This window comes from Eretmochelys imbricata, chromosome 19 (assembly GCF_965152235.1).
Source record: "Eretmochelys imbricata isolate rEreImb1 chromosome 19, rEreImb1.hap1, whole genome shotgun sequence".
In the NCBI taxonomy this organism is placed as follows: Eukaryota; Metazoa; Chordata; order Testudines; family Cheloniidae; genus Eretmochelys; species Eretmochelys imbricata.
This window is the reverse complement of record NC_135590.1, coordinates 6,570,825-6,592,824: the sequence shown is the minus strand read 5'-3', so window position 1 is coordinate 6,592,824 and position 22,000 is coordinate 6,570,825. Positions and strand designations below refer to the sequence as shown.

Here is a 22,000-nt window from a genome sequence, read left to right as displayed (position 1 = left end):
GCAAACATAGGAAGTTGAGAAGCGTGAATCACACACTATAAACTCACAGCAATGAGCCAGTTAGAAATACAGGTATAGCCCAGCAGGTACTGGAGCTAGATCCACCAGTTCTTTGTGTTCAAAGCCTTTGGACCTTTATAGAACCTCCCCACCGCACAAGCCACTCTCCTTTCAGAGGGCCAGGGTCAGGTCGTTTAGTATAAAACAGGATAAAAAAAAAAGACAACCCCAAATATTTCCATTTGGTAAAATACCAGAGTTTTTGGCTTAGAATGCAGTGTTTGCAACCCTCCCACTGCAGAAGCTGTGGCCCCAGAAACTCCCCGAGCACAGGGCTGCCATGTGCCTAAGACCCACAGAGTAAATCTGGCCAGGCTATTTGTATGCAGTGTAAACCCAGCCCCAGAGGGAGACAGGAAAAGTAGAGGGTTAATTCCCCATAAGGCTGTGTCTACACAAGGACTCCTTTACCAGTTCACGACAGTAGCAAAGCACTCCATGTGGCCGCAGCAATGCGAGCAAAGCTGCACTTTGTACCACAGTAGTAAAACTGCACATACCCCCAAGCAAAACAAGCCATCTATGTAACAGCAGTTTTGCCAATCTAGCTGTGTCTACACTAGGGGCTTCTGCCAGCCCAGCTCTGTGGGTCAGGGATCACTTGTCTTCTGGCGTAGCTGTGATGGTCAGGAGCGTGAAGAGGTCTGTAGGGTAAACAAAGCCTTACTCTAATCATCTCAGGGAGTGCCAGTGAGAGTGAAAGAAAGCAGGTTTTGTTGGTTTTTAAATACGATTTTTAAACCAAATGGTGTAGTCAAGGCCTAAGAGAGAAGAAATTTCACTGATCCAAATCATCTGGTTCCAAATAGATGAAGTTAAAGTGGCACGACGCCCTTTTGTGAGCATTTATTTTGATTTAAGCTAAATCACAGGAAGGCACTCAAACCACGTGTCCACACAAAGGGCCATGCCACTTTCACCGAGTCAGTACAAACTCCTCCTGCAGACAGGGCCTTTGGCTTGACTGCTCCCAACCAACAAGCAGCTCTTAAACATGACCACACTGATCTATTCATTCCTCCCCAACTCCACAGGCAGACCCCTCCCAACATCCTCTTCCCCCACAATAAACAACATTTGCACCTGTCAAGAATGGAGGTTCAGAGTCATTTGTTAATGTGGAGATGCCCTTTAAGTAAAGATAGGATGTGGAAGGCTTATTGTTTGATGCGGCTAAATAAACACACAAACAGCTGTTGGGAGTACAAAAATATTTTTTTCCTTTTAATTACATCAGTTATCAAAGAAAAAAGCAGTGGTAACAAAAATACAAAGCTCTGAGGTTGTTTGTGGTTTTTTTTTTTGTTTGTTTTTTAAGGTTTTTTTTTGTAATACAAGCTGAGCAGCAGTGCGATTTAATTGAACTTCTGCTCTGAGTCTCTGCTGGCAGAGTATGAGTAAGCTTTTCCCAGTACCAGCCGGTCACGCAGCAGCTTAAAGAAGGCGTAATAATTGCTGAAGAGGATGAGAGCCAGCGAGATGGTCTGGTGCCACTTCTCTGACGAGATCAATGAGTAGAGCTGGTAGAAGATGACAGCTCCTTCCAGCAGAATTAAAATGTTCAAGATCCTCAGCGGTTTGCTGAAAAAGAACTGGAGGATAAAGAGCCCAGGGTAAGGTGCTGCATGGGAGTCAGACGCTCCACAGGAAATACAGGACACATCAGGAATGAATGCTCCATGAGCAAATGTACTAAGATTTCACTTCTGGACACCTAGCAGCACGTTCCCTTCTTGCTCACAAATGAAAAGAACTTCGGTGCTCTGCTCCCCAGAACAAGTGCACAGAGGTCCTTCTCAGAAAGCTCCCCCATTGTTAGTGCTCAGGAGAGGCTTGGGACAGGGAGAGAGGAAGCACAGGAGTAAGACTCATACCAGGGGCTATTCCTGGCTCTATCACTGCCCTGCTGTGTGATCGTGAGGAAGTCACTTCACCACTCGGTGCCTGCTGGCCTTCCAACTTTGTGTCTCTCGTTTATTTAGACTAAGTTCTTTGGGGCAGGGACTGCCTATATGTCTGTGCAGTGCCCCAGGCAATGGGGCCCTGATCCTGTCTAGGCGCTATGGTGCTACAAATAATTCTAATAATAAAGGAGGAACAACGCCGGCTTACATGAAAGCGGAAGTGAGACACGTCGGATGGCACAGCCACATTGTAATGGCCCACAGCTTTGTACACGTTCTTGCTGTGTTTCACCAGCACCCCCTGTGGCCACATGCATTCTTCTGTCCACCTGCAAGAGAAACCAACTCCCTTAGTTCCACCTCCAGAATGACAAAATCAGTCACATGGCAGCTGGCTGCGGCTCTGAACAGAGCTTCTGCAGGGGGGTTAATGGCATTCCCCTATTAGCTGGGAGGGCTGCACCAATGCAGCCATTGACAGTCCTAATCCCTGAGTGTCACTAAGGTCTCTTCTAACTATTTGCTAAGACGTAAAGTTGCGGTTATTTGCGAGGACAGAATTTGGCTCGTCGAGCTCTACAACTAAGAGTTTCATAGCCATTGTCACTGCTCACCAACAAACCAGAGGTTTGCTTGCTGCGTTCGGTAGTGGATGGGACAGATCATGCCCATACAGCATTAGGCTGATTAGCAGCCACACGGAGCAACTCCAGTTTCATTTTCCTGTTGCTGAACCTAGAGAGAGATCTCTCCCCAAGGGTGAATAGCAGCCTGGCAGATTTTTTCCCCACCCCAGCATGACAAGAGCCAGCATACAAGAGAGAACAAACCAGTGCTAGCCAGTGGGAGAGGTCCTTACTGATGCTGTAGCACATTGGAGCATAGGGCAGGATCGACCTTCTGCCAGCAGCCCAGGTGTGCTGCAGCTTTGTGGAGGAGGTCGCAGTAGCGGGCAGGCAAGAGATGCTGCATCAGAATCACAGACGTACTGATGGATACCAGCAGGAACAGCTCACACGACCACCGTTTGTCGTAGTACTGAGTATTCTGTGGGGGGCAGGAATACAGTGTAAAAATGCATTAGGACACCCTGACCCAAGAAAACAGAGTTCGAACACGAGGCACTCAAGCGAACCGGTGCCTTTTCACAGCAGCAATTATTCCTGCTTGAGAAATCAGAGGCAGAGCAGGGCAGCAGCTGTACCAGCCCTGCATTCAGCAGTAATTGGCCAACCAAGAGAACACTTCAGATGCAAAAATCTACGACCAGCTGGGAGAAGGGGTCCTATTCGGGCAACAGTCACTCTTCTGCGTACGAGGGGGACAGTGACTGAGCATGAATTCCACAACTGACACTTATGCTGCAATACTCTGTCTCGATGCCACTGGGAGAATCACTACTGCTCATAGACCCCATACTGCTAGAAGCAAACAATGATTCTGCTTTAGCTCAAACAGTAGGGGGCCTGCACTCTTAGAGCAGGCGGCTTTGAGTTCTATTCCCATGGCTTGCAAAAGTGACAGCCACGAAGCCGGAGGCATGGCAGATTACAATAGGTCCCTGAAGTCTCTAGTCTCGTTTTATACTCATCCAAATACATTTGCTGTACAGTACAACTTACTGTGAAAATCCAATAAAATAGATGGGGGAGAGTCCCCTCTATTACAATTCACCCCCTCCCTAAAGAGAGGTAGGAAAGAAAAGAAAATCAGTCTTACTCGTGTCTTGAATATGTCCCAACTAGACATTACAGTTCATGAAAAGTTGGCTTGGCCATAACCAAAGAAGAAATTTTGTAACTCCAAGGGGGAAAAGAGTTTCACCCCAACGGATGGAACAAGCATATGACGCTTTGCCATGGATGACAGGAATATAGAAGTTTGTGTAACTCAAGGTAATCAGAGAGTTCAGTGGCTGAAACACACAGTAGGATTCTGTATTGTATTACAGAGTTAAATTTACACTTTTCTATTTCTTTCAAGCGTCTCAACATTCAGACCCCTTTTACTCCACAAAACTAACGACATCACAGGCAATTCAGAATTAAGCAAATCCATATAAGCCAGGTGTAAATTGATTTAAGTTTGTCCACACAGGAGTCTCTGAGGAATGTGTGTGTAGACCAGCCCTTAGACTTACTGTACCCACTTTCCATACATCGGGTGAGAACTAACCATATCGCGGCCGTACCGGACCAGCGTCCGATTTTGCTAGCGACTGAAACAAAACTGCCTCGCTTGTCCCATGAGTGGGAGGAATTACACGAAGCACACGCTAGAGCGGTGAGCACATAAGGGTGCATTGGCACTCACCTTCACAAACCAGACAGGCACAAAGGCCACATAATAGGCACTGAGCATGGAGCTCACCAGCACCTCTTTCATCCTCCAGTTAAAGTCCATCTTCAAATACTCCACCTCATTGCGGATCAGGTCTGGAGAGAGGCAGCACGCATGGGTGGGCATGGCCTCCATGCCATACATTTGCCTGGTATGCTGCTTCCAGGTCTCCTTTAAAACCGTTAGATAGTCTTTACCCCTGGAGTTCACGTCCCCTGTCTCTCGGGGGCCAATGTTAGCCACTTGGGAGAAGAGGGCCGTCTTCCGAAAGTCACAGTTCAGCTGGAGAAAAGGAATGTACATGCCGAACCTGGAAAAGCACATGGGCAGGAAGGCTGTAACATCATCACCCCCAGTTCCTCCCCCCAGTCTGACTGCCATTCCCATGATACTGAAGATGCTTTAGCACCCAACATCCCCTTGTGAAGGGTGTTTGATCACGAGAGCCACTTCACACACAGATTCTAGAATGGGAGAGCTAGAGGGATACAGCCACATGACATTGTCCACATAGCTAATGGAAGCTAGAGACAACACAATCAGGTCCACCTAATACGCACTGTAGGTTTTGGATGTACATGGCCGTACAAAGGTGTACAAAGGTGGCCGGCCAATATTAATACTGTTTGCTCATAATTAAGGCATGAGATGTCTCAAAGTGGACAGTCTTTTTATGAAACCCTGGGCAATTTGCAAACTGTGGTTAACTCCTTCACCGGGCAGGTCATTCAAGTAGAATGGGAAAGACATATACCCAGCTCCCAAGAGATCTAACCTAATATAGTCTTTATGATCTACCAAGAGAGTGAAAGGTTAAGTTCTGTGGCAAGGAAGTCAAGTGCTCATTTACTTTCAAGCCACATCTTGCCCCATATGGCATTGTAACAACAGACTTTGATTGGACAGGCAGCTTTAGAAATTCATCATCTAAACCCAGACGGGAGAAGAGAGGTACTTACGGGTAACACAGGAACAAGAGATTGAGGAATGAGTAGGTTCTGAAGAGGTGAATTATTGACCGGCACAGGCTCCAGCCTGTCCCAGTGAGGACTGCAAACCGAGTAATCACAAGGAAAATGGAGCGCGGTAGGGAGACTTTGCTGCTTTGTGAAGCCTGCAGAGGAGAAAGAGCAGGGCAGGAGTCAGACAACTTATCTCCTTCTGGAAAGCCAACAGGAGAAACTAGCAGCGTAACTAGTGAACGAGTTCTACTTGGTCCCACTAAGCCAGCACCACACAGTAGTGGAGGTGGAGTGACCTCCAGGTGCCATGTGACTGCAGCTGGAGGAGAGAGGCCTGACTTAGATCAGAATCTGCATCTGGACTCTCCAAGATCAAGAAGCTGAACCCTGGGCACAGATTTAATATACACTTCCTGTTCCGCTGGGGGAGCGGCGAGCTCCTGTGGTGTCTTGTCTAGTCCTGGAGGATCACCTGCCTGCAGCCTCGAAGGCTGCTCAAGCAAGAAGCAGATTACTTTCCTGAACAAAATGGGAAGAAAAAACTCCAGAATCCAATGTTCTGCAGCAAGCCTCTGAAGTGAGCCAAATGCATCCGCAAATATAAACGGTTAGGTTATTCAGCTTCCTCTCTGCAGGAAGCTGGAGTAACTAAAGGGGAAGGGAAGGTGAAAGGAGCCATACGTCATTCTTTAGGAAAGGATAAAGCAAACCCACAACAGACTGAAATGCTAGGAATTCAGTAACCATCAAATATACATAATACAGTGAAACTCATATGAGTAATGGATGGCGACATCTCTGTAAATCAGTTTGCCAGTAGGAAACCACGTCTAGGTTTTATGTTGCAGTCAGTTCAAAACCCTTCAGAACAGGGCAGGGAAAAGGCTGAAGTTTAAAAGGGACACTCAATTTTACATTCAGCTTCCAGAATGTCCAAACTTCACCCTATGTTTAAGCTGCCAGGTACTAGCTATCATCTAGTTTTTTCTTTTAAATTTATCATTCCATTCTAAGAATCTTCTATACTCAGTTCATGTCAGCATAGCCCTTTGAAAACATACAGCACTCTAAGCACTTAGAGTACCTGCAGATCTCTCTGTAGCCACTATTATGCAGGTCCTACAGAAACTGTTGCTTTACTGATGTCACTTCAGCAATAACAGCTAGTGCACACAACTAATGAGGCTGGTGTTTTGGCTTGATAAGGCTCTCTACTGAGTTGAAACTCACTTCTCGGCATTCTTTTACCTAATGCATCCACGATACAGAAAGGCAAACACAGATGCTAGTCAGAGAAGGTTGGGAAGGAGAGAATAGTTCTGAGTTTGGCCTGCAGCTTTACCTCCTTCACGATGGCACCGATCAGCCTGCGCGCTAAGACAATTGTCGTCACTGTCAGCACATTGAAGTCAATGAGATGAAAGTTCTGCAATGACAAAAAGGAAACACTTCCATTTTGCTCCAGGCAACAGAGCCACTCCTACCTCTCTTCTCCTGGACTATCAGGAGAATGCCAAGTGTGCACAGTGCCAGGATGTCCAAACTTTGCCCAAATTAAAGTCACTTGACAATTTATCTGGGGCCTCAGAGCCACATCTAGTCTGTATGAAGTGGAGCTGATTATAGCCATTTAGTCTTTCACAAAAAAGGTGAACCCTATAGAGACCAAGTCCTAGGATGCAGTGTAGCCAGGCTACTCAAATAAAGACGGAGCCGGGCCTGCTGGGACCTAGAGCTGCAATAAGCCGTGCTTTTGTATTATGGGCGAAGGCAGGCACTGGCCACAGTGCAGAATTCCCTGCGTGATGCATCTGAAGCCACGGGAGAGCTCTACACCTCAGCCCAGAACAACATCAGCCAGATGGAGCCACGGCTTGTTCCAGTCATGAAAGAGGCTTCTATTAAAACATTGGATCCCCACCTCTGCTCATCGCCTCTCCTGTATGCTGCTCGTTTTCTCCCCACTCCACCAAGGATTAAATTTAAGAGGATCAACTCTATTCCAAGAAGGGAAGTCTGCATTGGGATGGAATCCCAGATCTCATGATTCTTAACATTACAGATAAATTCAACGTAAGAGCTGGTGGTAGCCAGGGGGTTTGTATGTTCAATTTAAATACAATTTTTTCCCCTTCAATGCTTGTTATATCACTGCTCAGTGAATCAACACATACCCCTCTACTCCCTACAGTGGCAGGATGCTGGGAAGGTGGGCTATTTTGCCCAGCACTATAAAAATCCCAATGTCGCAAGAGCTGGGCTACATTGGGTGCTGGCTCTTAGACGGAAGTGCTGTCCTAAGAGAGCATCTACCCAGATGCTGTCAAAGAGCAGGAGGAACGGGGATATCTGTTGGGGAGGGAATAGGTTTTGGGTGCTCAGCAATCTGGAGAGAGCAGCCATGCACATGGGAGTGAGAGTGGAGGTACACTGGGGGCAGGGATCTAAAGGAGTACAGCAGCACATACCCAGATACCTACCAGTGATGTGTGTGACGGAGGGTGGGAGGGTGGGTACCACCACACTGTTTTGTAGATATTGATGTAGTGGACAAATAGAGCAATGAGATGGCAGAAGAAGAGCTGAAGTTCAAACAAGACACTCCTCTCCACAGGCAGCTCTGGGATCTTACAATGCCGGAGGGGAACCACTGTCTGGGTTGCCAGAGGAGGGCTGGAGAGGCCTGTACCTGAACCGCTCCTACCAAGATAAACCAAAACCCACCAGTTACTCCCCTGAGATGGGTTTTTCTTCCTCAGCCTAATGCCCACCAGCAGCCCACACACTCAGACTGCAGAGGATGGATGGATTTATGCTAAGTGAGGAGCCCAAGCTGAACGCCACACCCAGAGGCTGCAATGAACTGGTAGAGCCAATGCTTAAAAGACATCTGTTGCACGTGGATACGAGACAACGTACAGAAGTAGCACCGCATGCTCTGGATGTGCCAATACCGTTTTGCCTGATATAGGCATGGCACTTGGTTTGTACAGCAAGAACTATATTTGGGATCCCCCACGTTGAGCAAGGTCTGAGAGCAGAGCTCCTATGCACGCAGCCCAGCAGGGACACCGAGTGGCCTTTTAAACTAGTTACAAGTGTTTCTGCCTCCCACTGCTATTTCCATAAAGTGTAAAGTGTATGCACAAAAGATTTGGTGCCATAAAATCCAAGTAAATAAAATAAATTATGAGATTTCTTATTCTCCTAAAGCCTATTTAAAGCCACAGAGGAACCATGAGGTTTAATCACAGGTTTGTATTCCTGTGTACATGAGCAACTCCAGCTGCCAACCATTTACTCAAAGAGAAGGGTATAAATGCAAGTCAAGCAAGGTGCATCCAGTGAATGATTCCTAAGCAACAACACTCAGTAATTAGGTCTTGGATTTCCAAAGGGGCTTCAGAGCATTAGATGCCAAACTCCCATTAAAAATCCCAACACAGAACCATAAAAGTCACAGCTATAGTGACAGCAGAAAAGCTTCCAATCAAGTGAATGGAAAAAGAGGGCTCAATCCAAGCTGTTAAAAAATATAAGACTGTGAAGGCTGAAAGCCTTAAACAAAAGGTAAGTCTACAGTGCAATCAGAGGTGACCATGACGAAATGGGAATGTCCTTCATGTTTTCTCTGAATACTGTATGCACGCCTCGGTTTCACCTATGTATTACTCAAGTTTCTAGGTGATGGGATAAGGCTGTGTTGTTCTTGCAGAGACCCCTAGAGGGCAGGTGTGACACAGAATGGCTGACACCTGCAACTGATGGCCAGAGCCTGTCCTCTGCAAGGAGCCAGTCAAATCTGCTGGAGAACAAAGAGAGGTGGACACCAGGTGACCTCTTTGCTCAGAGAAGAGACAAAGCATGGAGGTGGGACAGCTGGGGGTGACTGAGGCTGGGCTGCTGCATGCTGGTCAATCCCCTGGTTTGGGACTGGGGGGAGCCGGGGGCCCTGTGCTCTGGATCCCCCCTACAAGGGACTTTGCCGAATGTTCCTCCTTACTGTGCTAACAAGATATGTTCTACACTGTGTTTCCGACGACTAATAAACCCTTCTATTTCACCTCGCTGGCTGAGAGTCACTGCTGACTGCGGAGGTGGGGTGCATGGCCTCTTTGGGACGGCATGTAAGGTTTCCCCAGCTGTCCCATCCAGGTGGGCTCACTGTGGGGAGCTCATGTTGTGAACAGGGGTGCTGAACACTCCAAGGTCAGACCCAGGAGGCGCTGAAGCCAAGGAGCTTTGCCCTGGTGAGAGTGTGTCCTGAGGGGAAGACGCTGCACTAGAGTCCTGTCTGACTTCACTCAGAGCATGCCAGAGCGCCAAGTCTGAGACCCCGTGACCGTGCCATACTAACTTTGATCCTGCCAGCTCAAACAATTGCAATGAAATTGCGGCAACTTGGGGGGCAGCCCAGGCTGTACTCCGCCACACTGGACCTGGGGAACGTACTCGGGGTAACTGGTTCTGCTGTGGCCTTACTGCGATTGTTACTGGAGCTAGTTAGATCAAAACTAGCTCAGGTGTGTTGACACGTGCAGCAGTCACACCTCTGATTGCAGTGCAGACGTACGCAGAGGCTCAGATGTGTCACTGAAGGGATAACTTAGCATTCGGAGATTTCAGAGCTCATGCTGCGAAGCCCCAGAACTCACAGGATTGATTAAGCCCTTCAGCCTTTGGATCTCCTGCTGGAAACAGAGCTTCTGTAATATAGATGTCCAGAAGACAGAGACCTCACAGGCTCTATGCGAACACTAAAGATCTAATGGAATTCTTTATAGCATAAGATTCTTACCCTGCCAAGCCTTTCCCCTGCTCATCACAGGGGCTTGCCCTCTATCTCCAAGGAGGCCACATGCACGTCAAGACTGCTGTATGTATATGGATGATAAGGTGCTTGGACCCCTTGGGACGAACTGCTATGTAAATGAGTAATACTAAAGAAACACCTCAGCCTACGGCCACAATCAGGGAGTATGTTAAGGGATATTCACCTGCAGTGTCAAGGATGTTCTATACAAGGTATTTATGAAGTGCTCATTACATGGGTATCCAAGTGTTGATTTCCCTCAATTTCTCACTTGGCACCACTTCCCCTCTCCTTCCCTAAACCTCTGTGCTTTCCCCACAGAAGTCAGATTGAAAGTGAAAGCATATAATCCAAGGCTGAGTTGCTACCATTCAACCAGTTTAGGATTTGGGAAAGAAAAGCAGACTGCATCTGTCTGTACTAACCAACTGCTGCCATATGCTGCTGGATAGGGTTGATCCACCAAGCAGAACTCTGGAGCCAAAACTTTGTCTATAGCACCCCACCCTGCAGAATCTAAAAGTCCTTCAGAACACTCCTCTCAGGTAACTAAGCATCACATGCACTTGGCAGTCCTGGGGTGTATCAGAACCCACATTTCCCAATCTCCACTCTTTACTTTAATGACAAAAACATACTCCAGGGAAGTTGTCATGGATCAGCGAGACTACTGCAACCCGACATCAGCATACCAACAAAAAAGTTACCGAATCACTGACAAAACGGCCAGGGTAAAGGATGGAAAAACATGAACCAGCCTCATTGTCAAACTACATGTTTCATAGAGGAAGAACTGTCACAGCACATAAGGGAATAAAGGGGATGCATATTTACCTGGTACGTGAGCGCACACCAGTGACCGATGAACTTGTGGAATGTCCAGAACCCCCAGTAGCCCCAGTTTCACAAAGAGGATTTCGGCAGTAGGACGTTCGGTTAGGGCCCCGCCTTCCCCCTGCCATAACAACAAAGGGTATGGAGACTGCCCTGAGAGGTTGACTGCTGCTCACTGTTTGACTATTTCTTCAGTCCTTAAAACTGAAAAGGAAAGATTTATAACACACATGGATTTGGAGCAGAGTAGGTAGGTAACTTTCATACTCCTCTAGCGTCTCAAAGCATCAAAGACTAACTTCACAGCACCCCTATAGCGTTATCCCTATTTTACAGATGAGGCAATGTAGGTACAGGGGCCCAGATCCTCAAAGACCTGAAGAAGAGCTCGGGGTTGCTTGAAAGGTTGTCTCTTTCACCAACAGAAGTAGGTGGTCCAATAAAAGATACTACTGGACCCACCGTGAGCCATTAAAAGGGGAGGGTGTTTTTTTGTGAGCCTTGACTGCCTAAAACTCTATTGTGTTATTGGTCTTTAATTGTCCCTTAACCTCAATCCCAATTAACAGTTAGAACTTTGTTAAGGCTTAACACCCATGCCCCTCAGTTAGAAGATAAACACGGCCATGGCGGGTCAGATCAATGGTCCATCCAGCCCAGCGTCCTGTCTTCCAACAGTGGCCAACGCCAGGTGCCCCAGAGGGAATGACCAGAACAGGGAATCATCAAGTGATCCATCCCCCGGCCCCCATTCCCAGCTTCTGGCAAACTGAGGCTAGGGACACTTCAGAGCACGGTTTTGCATCCCTGCCCATCCTGGCTAATAGCCATTGGTGGAGCTAGCCTCCAGGAACATATCTAGTTCTTTCTGAACCCTGTTATAGTCTTGGCCTTCGCAACATCCTCTGAGATCCACAGGCTGCCTGTGGGGTGTGTGAAGAAACACTTCCGATGAAGTGAGCTGCAGCACACGAAAGCTTAGGCTCAAATAAATTGGTTAGTCTCGAAGGTGCCACAAGTCCTCCGGTTCTTTTTGCGGATACAGACTAACGCGGCCGCTGCTCTGAAACTTCCCTTTTGTTTGTTTTAAGCCTGCTGCCTGTTAATGAACTAAGGTGTGAGGGCTCCCACTAACTACCCTCCAGGCTGCCCTCCAGCAAACTAGGGACGGCTACGCTGGATAGCAGACAAGACACACAGGAAACACCTCCCAGGTGAGAAAAAACAACTACTTAAAAAGAGCTTTCCCCTCCCCCCCCCCGCCTTCCTGTCCCCCCCCCGCCCCCCGGCAGCACGAAAGAGCCCAGGCCCGACGCTGCTGCAGCAGAAGGGCCCTGCTGAAGTGGGGCGCCGCCGAGGGGGGTGGGGGGTGCCGGGCCCCGGGGGTTGTACGGGGGCAGGGCGCAGCGGAGAGGAGGGTGTGTGGGGCACGCAGGCGGGGGGGGGGGGGGGCGGCCACCGGGGAGATCGATGGGGCGGCGCGTGCACGGGGGGGCGGGGGGGAGGTCGGCCAAGCGGTGATGCGCAGAAAGGGCCGCGGGGGGGGGGGGTGCAGAGCAGGAGCCCCCCCCCGGGGGGGGGCCACTGGAGGTTCAGGACAGGCCCGGGGACTCCTCGGGGGCGGGGGGGGGCGGGTCTCTGGATCTGCAGCCCGACCCCTGTGCGAACCACCCCCCCTCCCTCTCCCCCTCACACCGAGGGGCGGGTGTCGCTAGCCCAGGGCTCCGAGCCCGCGCGGCGGGGCGGCCCGGCCCGAGCCGCTCCCACCCCCTCACCCATCGCCGCTCCGGCTGCAGTAGGTCGGCCTGCGGCGGCGGGGACAATATGGCGGGCGGGGCCGCCAGGGGAGAGACGGCGGCGAGGAGCGGCCAAACTTTCTCACCGCGCGAGCGGGCCCCGCCCCTTAAAGCGGCAGAGCCCCGCCGGGGAGGGCGGAGGAGCGGGCTCCGCCCCCTGGGCCGGCGCCCGGCTGTGGAGTCGGCCACGTGTTCGAATCGCCTCGCCCCCGGGCCTCCGCGCGGAGGGGGAAACTGAGGCACGGAGTAGGGCAGCGGCTTCCTCAGCGCAAAGAAGGCGTCAGGGGCAGAGCTAGAGGGAACCTAGGCGGTCCTGGCTCTCTGTCCCCTATTCCCCCTGCTGTAGCCCCTAGACCCTACTCCCCGCCCCGGAGTCCTGGGTTCCCTGGCCCCACTCCGCCACAATGTCCAGCCACTCCTTTGCCCCTGCTCGCCCACAGAACCCAGGCGTTTCAGCTGTACCCACTAGGCCACACTGCCTCAAGTCAGTGGCGTGTACATTTTGACCCAATTTGTATGTGGACCTGAGTGGGTGAGGTGTCAGACAGGCAGAGGCTGCATCTCCTTCCCGCAGCTACAGCGTGCTGGCATCTGCTTTGTATTTATTTCTGGCTCTGACCCTAGACCCTGCCTCCATGCTGCCCTTGAGGCAGGGAATTTTTTATCTGGCCTCCTACGGCCCTCTCATTTATACTAAATAACCACATCATACATGAGGACTGAGGCTAGGAAAACGTGTTATAAAGCACCCTGTCCCTTTTTTTGTTGGATCTTTCATTTGCGAGGAAAGAGGAGGGGTACAGCACAAAATCGGGAGTGGAAAACAGCCAGGAATGGTATAAGGCAGTAGTTCTCAAACTTTTGTACCTGTGATCCCTTTCACATAGCAAGCCTCTGAGTGCAACCTCCCCCCCCCCTATACATTAAAAACTTTTTTATATATTTAACAGCATTTTTAATGCTGGATACAAAGCAGGGTTTAGGATGGAGGCTGAGGGGTCCGGACCCCATTTGAGAACCCCTACTGTAAGGTGCTCAGATAGCACCTAAAAAAACCAGCAGAGGATAGGAAAGATGAATGTAGGCATAATTTTACTGTAAATATAGTTTTTATAAAACAGGCTGCATTTTCCCTCTTCAGGGATAGGTATATATATATTTACAATCTAGTGGTTTTTTTTGTTTTTTTTAACACTTCACTGAGAAACCCAGAAGAGGGGCATACCTACCATACAGACCCTTGTTTATCTTCTACAAAGCATATATAGTAGACACATGCTAATGTATATGGCTGATCTCTAACACTGGGCTTCTGGTTCCTGGAACCCCCTAAAATTTTATTACAAATTACACCTGGGAACTCAGTCAGAGCCTTCACCAGTTGTGGTCAGGCAGAAGTCCCTACTGGGCTTGAAGAACTCCATACGATGTTGCTGCAGGCTTTATATTAAACTGTTTCACTCTTCCCAGGGGTGTACAAGCTGTATATGTAAGGTGGCTGTAAACTGATGAAACAGGGGTTGTAAAAGGTTACTGAGTGCTGCATACAGGATTTTTTTATTTTTGAGGGGGGCGCACTAGGTGGTAGCCTTGGTTGTAAAGTTACAAATAAAAACAGGCCTTTTCAGAGCTAGGGGGAACCCAATAGTCCATGTCAAAATTACACAAAAGGTGCAGTTTAATGGCCCTTTAACTCTAACATGACTGCAATTTCAATCCAGGCTGGGAAGAGTCGACTGTGGCTAGAAAGTCGTCCAATGATTAGAGAAATAATGGTTAATATTTTTTTCTAGGCAATCTGAAAACAGGACTTCTAATGGAATGCTGGCTGCAACCTTTCATCTGCAAGTGGTGGCCAAGGAGCTCCAGCCTAAAACATCATCCACATGATTGGGGAGATAAGGTACATTGAGTGCCACTTGTAACAGGTAAAACTGCACTTTAAGTGTAAATAAATGTGAAAGGAGAGAATTTTGGGACAAATCCTCAACAGAACCCTGGCAGTTACCTTACTTTCTCTTCATTACTAATCCCCAACACTCTTACGCTTAGAAATCTCTCAAAAGATCATCCTTCCAGTGGTACCACAGCAGGTTCAGCTGCCTCCCAGAAATAGCATTTTGGTCTTTCAAGCATCTGTGATCCAAAGCTGAAATCTGCCCCAGTTCCTACCCCCCTAAGCATGCACCCTTCCCTGTGCTCGAAGACTATGGGGCATAGATTAATCCCCATAGCTGAGTGCAACTCATGACACTAGCAGTGAGCTGTCTGTAATCTAGGACTCTCACCTACTGTAGAGGGAGAACAGAAAATGCTGATGTTCCGACAAACATGGTTGGGGAGACTTGAGCCTGCTCTCCTGCCCTGTGTTATTAGACTATTCTAATAACTTGAAACTCCCCAGTATACAACTTCCCTCTAACACTAATCTGTAGCTAATTAAAACAACAGCATGCTCATAAAAACCAAAAAGCTAGTCAGCTGATTAAATCCATCTAATGGACAGAAATGCAGTAAAGTTTTGACCATTTCTACTCTTATGGAACAGGAAAGAACAATGCAGATTTGACTAGCTCCTGTCCAAACTGTGCCTTAAAAGGTACATGGATTTCTGAAGAATGAGGAGCCTCTCCAGGACTATCTGTGTGAAATTCTCAACAGTCTAACGTCCGACCAGTCTAATTAAAAATTTATTAGAATGAGATTAAAACAAGACAAACTGCCTACATAACACATTCAGTCTGAATCTCTGCAAAGCTCTTCCAGATACAATGACTTAAAATCTCTATTTTTGAGGACTCTTATCCCATTCACCTCCACAGCACCCTTTTGGCCTCACATGACTCAGCTTTCTGATCTCTTAAAATGTCTCCCTGTCACGCTGCATTCCTCTATAGTCTGAGACTATTTCTGACATTCAACTTGTGATAGATTTCATTGCACCAGTAATTAAATTATAAGCATTTCAAACATGTGTCAAATGTTCAGGTGTACCACCTGGAAGGAAATGCAGTAGTTTGTTCTCTGTACCATGGCTTCTGTTCTCTACATCCCAGATCCCCATCCAACCTAGCACTGGACTGGATAGAGACTCCATGAATTATGGCTTCAGGCAAGAGTAGTAATTGCAGGAGGATAAACTTAAAATCTCACATTTGAAAGCAAGGAAATTCACAGTCAAGGCCTTTATCTACTGGGAATAACTATAAACTTATGTTAATCATATGGTTAACGTATTGCTGAATATTAGCCTGACTAGGCTTGCTAAGTAACCGAGCTCCTACCTATGCAATAATGAAACTAAGATTTGCCTTGATTCATTTTGACTTTTGTCTTACCAATAATTCCCCCCTCACTTTTTTTTTTTTTAAATTTCAGCTCCTAACTTGTGGATGTTGCCGATGCTACAGTGCAGACGATGGGATACTGCACAATCCGACAGAGGATCGGCTATGTCCTGGCTGGAGGCAACACAGTTTATACAATTAGTGAACTCATTAAACAAGACAATACCAGATGGTGAAAGGGATCTGCTTTTCCAGCCTCCAATGTTCCTTTATGATGGCTATGCACAGAAAAGGAATATTCAGACATCTGCAAGAGCACAATTCTTCACTCATTAAAAATTTCTGTTCTATATGTAATTGCAAAGATTCCCGGTCACCATTACTGACTGCACATCAAACATTGAGATTTAAGGTAGAAACCTGTGCATTTTTAGGGAAAACCTCCTACTGGGTTTGCTTCTAAAGCTAGAAATGGAACTAGCAGCTTAACTGGGAAAGAGGCATACTTTCCATTTCAGTGCTGACAGTTACCACTTCCCTTCCAGATTCTGAAGCAAGTGAGGAAGCAGACTTCAGTGTCCTCTTTACATACATACAAAGAGACCCCTTCTGAAAGACAGGCTAGGTTAGTTAATGAGATTGAATGTTCCTGTCCACATTATGAAAGAAACCAGCTCACTCATATTACTCTGTGGTTTCCCAAATCTGAGTAGTAGAACTGGCTCATTTTGCAAAATGGAGCATTTTGAGATAGGAGCAGACACTAACAAGCTGTAGTACTGGAAGGTTTCAAGGGCTTGGTCAGAATAGCAAAGTTAGCAGCAAACTTCATTACTGGTGTATGTGTCAGGAGGGAGAAAAGGGATAGTATTTATATTCAGAACTATGAGACCTTTGATTTTCGCCACCCTACAGCCACATTAAATAGATGGTCTCTGCCTTTGTAAGCCTACAGTCTAAACAACATATCAGCGAAATGTCAGAAGCTCAAGTCTTACCAAGATTTATGCCCTGAAACCAGCTCTCCCCTCAAGACAGAGTAAGGTATTAAACGACTGTCCCCCTTCTCCAAACAGCTTACAGAAGTCTTTCGTTATTAGTACTTCCTCTTCTTGCCTGCATCCCCCAACCAAGGTATTTCAATCCTTAATAGGCACTCAATGTTCAGAGGCCCAGGGAGGAAGGTGCCCCAGCTGGTGTGTCTCACCTCTCCTGATGCCACTCCCAGATTCCTGCTCAACACCTTACAGATCATCCCATGCCCATTTGTTCTTTTGAAAGGCAGGGGCGTGATTTAGCGTATTACTGTTCAAGAAGGGAAGGGGTAAGGAAGGGAAGAGTTGCCCTTATAATTATCAACTATCCTTGGCTCTGCTGTAAAACAGATGGCACACATTCTGTATTAAATAGAAACCTCATTTGCTTTCGTGGTCAAATAAGAGCCCAACCTTACTCCTAAAAACCAAGCTGGCCTCAAAACCTTGTATATATAACAGGGGATCATAATTCTATCTGAATCCAGAAAGCAATACTGAGCCACAAAAAGAAAAGGAGTACTTGTGGCACCTTAGAGACTAACAAATTTATTTGAGCATAAGCTTTCGTGAGCTACAGCTCACTTCATTGGATGCACAATTAGCTATCTAGGTAATTTACTCTTTTGTCCTACTGAACATATACTACTGAAGATTAGATCCCCTCTCATGCAGGGGCATTCACAAATATAAAAAGCTATCACAGTGAAGTTGTAAAATAAGATACTCACTTTAGTAATCCCAACCGATAGGAAAAAGACGCAGACTGGTAGTCTTTGTAAATACATGTTCTTACTACTGTTACCACTTCCTCCTCCCACCTCAGTTTCCCACATCTATTAAACATTGACAATGACCGCAAACTCTGAAGCAGGGGCTGACTTTTACTATGTCATAATGGGGTCCTGACCTTGACTGGGACCTCTAGGTGGTAGTGTAATATCAAAACTGTAATCCACTTGGTACAGTTGACTTTTGGATCTCAAGTATTCTATTACTTATAGGTAAAACACAGAGGCATGTGTTTGATCTGAACCACACCCCAATGGAAAAATGTGACTGAATAAAAGGAAAATTTACTTTTAATAGATTCAAAGGTAAAAACCATTATGATCATTTATTCTGACCTCCGGCATAACACAGGCCAGAAAATTTGACTCAGTCCCATGTGAAGCCCATAATTTCTGGCTAAACTAGAGCATCTTTCAGAAAATCATCATAATCTGGTTTTCATGTTATAATTCTACAATCAGTACATATACTAGACCAAAAAAGATCAGATTATACCAACACTATAAGATGAATAGAGGAAAATGCTTCAAGCAGCATGTTCTCAAACCAGTTTTGGCAAACACAATTATTTACAATGAGATTTACATTCCTCCATAACCCTAGCATCTTTTATATAAACACCCAACATATGCAGGAAGTGTAATGTAGAAGCAAGCTGTATACATTCCAAATGGCAGTGCCACAAGATTCACTTCTACTGGATAAAAATCTGCACCGTAATGGATGATCTTTATCACATCTTTTCCACAGGATATAAAGGTTGTGCCTAGTAGGAAAGAAATGGGAAAAGAATTGGTACAACAATGGAAATGGTTACTATGACTAATTACATTGCAAAAAAATATGTATTGAATAAATGGACTATGGAAATCACCCATACATAAATTGTTTCCCTAATCAATCTATTTACACCAATGGACTAATACTTTTAGATAGCAGACACACTTTTGAAGATCGTGACGGGTAATTAACATTTCAACACCACGGTCATTCCCAACCTTCCTTTCCTATTGCAGAGGAATATGATTAGAGATACTTGTTTGCGTCCTTACTGTTCCATGTAAGATAGATCTGCTTCTATGTACTTATATAGTCCCTACATATCAGAGTTTTTGTTCGTTTTGCAAAGCTGCAGTGGTTTACAGGCAACATAATTAATAAGGGACTATTATTTTGCAATTCTGTTCTTTAGGAAGTCTCAAGTTTCTCACTCCTGGGTCTCAAAAGATCCAGTGAGAAACTGACCAGAAGCTTGAAAACTACAAGCTTTAGAGGGCTGCCCAGTCCACTGATGCCTTCAACTGTCAATTCCTTTTGAGTGAAGGTTGGGCTGTTGTCCAATGTATCACAAGGTTTGCAAGGAGGGCAGGTGGGTGGAGACAATAAAATGCTTCCACAGGATAAGCAAATGAATGATAATCACAGTATCCACCAGAGGGAGCATGTCAGCTGTCAGTGGTGAAAGTAAATGACAGCCAAAGGAATCATGAGATTATACCTCTTAACACAACAGGCTCAAATTGTTCCGTCAGCTGATGTTGGGGGGTGTGCAGCCCTTCAAAACTCTTAGCTAAGCAAGCTGTGGTCAGGCTTGAAAACCCTGAGTGAGAAGCCTGTGCCTGTATCTTTAACAAAACGAAACAATAAAAAAAACAGCCAGTAGCTAGCTTAAACCTCAGAAACCCACCAAGGTTTGGTGGTCTGTTTACATGCAAACAACCTTCATTTCTCCTTAGTCTTCTGCACATTCCCACTCTTCGGATAGTTTGGCAAGTAGAACACTAAAGATGGGAGGGAGGGAAATGGAGCCCTAATTAAACAACTGAAAAACTGCCCTGCCAAACTGTGTCAGATCTGGCTGCCAAATTAATACAGTGTTTCATGAATGTGTGAGCTGAACTCCATGTGACAGGTCTACCTTCTACCTAATTCAATAAGGGAAGACATTACTAACATACACTATAGAAACAGCAACCATCCTAGTGGAATTGGGTACAAGAACAAAAGGAGGGGAGAGTGAAGAATTTCTATAACTCCCTTCTATACACTGTCTAAGGTCATGTCTTCACTTTCCAGGAATTGAGGCTGCTGCAATCAATGTAGCAGGGGTCGATTTAGTGGGTCTAGTGAAGACTTGCTAAATCAACCACAGAGCGCTCTCCAGTTGACTCTCCTATTCCACCAGGACGAGAAGAGTAAGGTTGACCTGAGAAGAGTAAGGTTGACCTAAACTACGTTGACTCCAGCTACATTAATTTACCTAGCTGGAGTAGCTTAGGTCGACTTACCCCAGTAGTGTAGACAAGGCCTCACTCACCTAGATACAAACTGAGCAGAAATAGATTGACCCTCAGAGTGACCAGAGTAGGAAATGATTGAGGACCTAAAACCTCATAGCGCCATTCAAATAAGAAAGCGTTCTTTTTGTATCTACAGGATCTAGGTTCTCCCTTATGTACATGAGGTTTTGGAAAGAATACTGGTAAATACATACAATTATTTATATGAAAATCTGAAATTTCTTTAGGAAGTACTTTGGGGTAAAGCCCAAGAACTACCTTGTCCTTCTAGAAAATAGCATAAGCCCACAAGAGTTTAAAATGGAGGAGACATAAGTTATGTTATAACTATGTTTACATTCCTGGAGAAACTGGATCTTATAATGGTGGCTATAAAGTTCAATAAACCCTTTAAAACAATTTAATGTGTTTGAAAACAGATTTGCCATCAATCTGCACATGGAAAGCTGCTACTGCTGCTAAATGAACTTTAACGGAGGAGATGGACAAACCCATAACATTTAGGTATAATAATCTAAAATGGGTTTTGAATAGGACTTGAAAAATGGAGCAACACTCTTAAATACCAAAGTAACAAAAAGGATCTTTGTATGTTGCCATGTCGAGTGAGTTAGTCTGAGAGTGAATATGAAAACAAGAGAACCCCTCGTACGGGATCTGGCACTAGTGTCAGCCTTTTTTTGAAACTGGTTGAGAAGAGGAGGGATTGGTCCTTCTAGCTTTTACTGGGTGACAAGTTCCTTTACTACTGGTGAAGATACATTATTTTTGTAGCCAAACTCAAAATGTTGAACACTGAGTGGATAGCTTCTTTCTAAGGTACTGAAGGCAATTTTAAAGTCAACACTATCCATACCCACTCATCTGTGGAACTGAATTGCATCTTCCAAAGGAGAGGACGCTACATTTCCATCTGGAGATGAATCACCTTCTGGTTTAATGTTCTGTGGCTGAAAATCTACTGGAGGGGATATTTCTTCTCCTTCCTCAGGAAGCATATCTTGTACCCAAGGTAGGAGAGCTTTCTCTAGCTGTTGGTTTTGAGCATCTCTGATCAGAACATCTCCGACTCAGACTTAGCTGGAAGCTGCTCTGGAACCAGAGCGTCAGACTTCTTATATGGTATGGATAAGTAGGGGTGGGCCAATAGTGCCAAAAGCCTCCATGGTGGCATGTGCCAGTCTTGCTAATTACCCCATTCTGGCACCAAATCATATGCTTCTTGCATAGACTGTCTCAGGGTGTCCACTCCAGAAGAAAGACCTATTTCAGGGAAAACTGTTGATCCTTGGATGCTGTTATCGGAACTAGCTCCTCCCAACGAAGTTGGGATCTGGAGAATGGAAAATGGTGAGTGTCTCTCTCAGAGAGCCAGCTGGAGTCTTAGGTGGTAGGGAAACTGTCTCTGGAGATCTATCCCAGTCAAGCTCCCAACTTGGTTTCTTGTTCTGGGAAAAAAGAGACATAGTCCAACTGTCCTCTCTTGTGGAACCACATGAATCTACACTGTAGTGTAGAAGTAGGAACCTTAGTAGTCAACATACTAGGTTCCACTGATCTCTTTTGGATCCACCCCTTCCCCCTGCCCAGACCTATCTGGCATTTTATCTTTAGATCTTGAAGCCACATTGAACTCAGAACGGTCCTAAGAATCGTTCAAGATATGCTTCAATTTGGCCTTCCTTTCCCTCGTAATCGAAGTGCTTGTTTCCAGTGGTCTCTCTTGAGCTTTGTGTTCCTTATCTGGAACCAGGTCTTCTGGAGGGAATATCTGTGGTGTTGGATCAGAGGATTTGCCAACCATAAGCTGAGTCAACTTGGAAGTGAAGCTCTCTGCCAAAGCCAGAGCCTTCACTATTGAAGCCTTCCTGGATCCAG

General features: G+C 46.3%; 2 protein-coding genes and 1 long non-coding RNA gene across 5 annotated transcripts in view; 1 reads left to right on the top strand and 2 right to left on the bottom strand.

The window, feature by feature from the left end:
• Window positions 1-1,256: 1,256 nt before the first annotated feature.
• Window positions 1,257-12,790, bottom strand: TMEM39B (transmembrane protein 39B). Of its 3 annotated transcripts, none has more exons than XM_077837885.1 (9): window positions 12,689-12,790; window positions 10,914-11,117; window positions 7,747-7,966; window positions 6,609-6,692; window positions 5,264-5,418; window positions 4,278-4,614; window positions 2,824-3,011; window positions 2,173-2,293; window positions 1,257-1,652 (listed from the first exon to the last, which is right to left on the bottom strand). In XM_077837885.1, exons 2-9 carry the CDS (start codon window positions 11,039-11,041, stop codon window positions 1,416-1,418), a joined length of 1,470 nt encoding a protein of 489 aa, XP_077694011.1. In that variant the 5' UTR covers window positions 11,042-11,117; window positions 12,689-12,790; the 3' UTR covers window positions 1,257-1,415. The 3 variants fall into 3 exon arrangements, with proteins under 3 accessions (XP_077694011.1, XP_077694012.1, XP_077694010.1); XM_077837886.1 differs by having other exon boundaries at window positions 10,914-11,034; window positions 12,689-12,707; XM_077837884.1 differs by lacking the exon at window positions 12,689-12,790 and having other exon boundaries at window positions 10,914-12,175.
• On the top strand, window positions 12,038-16,160 carry LOC144277220 (uncharacterized). The gene is made up of 3 exons (XR_013348420.1): window positions 12,038-12,127; window positions 14,503-14,637; window positions 16,088-16,160. It is a non-coding gene; the product is annotated as an uncharacterized LOC144277220 (long non-coding RNA).
• A 1,934-nt stretch (window positions 16,161-18,094) lies between these two features.
• The window catches only part of KHDRBS1 (KH RNA binding domain containing, signal transduction associated 1), a 30,732-nt gene continuing 26,826 nt past the window's right edge, over window positions 18,095-22,000 (bottom strand). Inside the window, exon 11 of the transcript XR_013348419.1 lies at window positions 18,095-18,588. The gene's annotated coding sequence lies outside the window, so the exon portion shown is untranslated. The remainder of the gene's footprint in view (window positions 18,589-22,000) is intronic.

Bases quoted from the DNA above. Each gene is read 5' to 3' on its own strand.
- TMEM39B (XM_077837885.1), bottom strand. From the start codon at position 11,041: ATGGCAGGGGGAAGGCGGGGCCCTAACCGAACGTCCTACTGCCGAAAT. The intron at 6,693-7,746 runs GTAGGTATCTGG...TTGTCATTGCAG, and splicing joins CTCCGTCACACACATCACTG to AACTTTCATCTCATTGACTT. The intron at 3,012-4,277 runs GTGAGTGCCAAT...TGCCCCCCACAG, and splicing joins TGCCTGTCTGGTTTGTGAAG to AATACTCAGTACTACGACAA.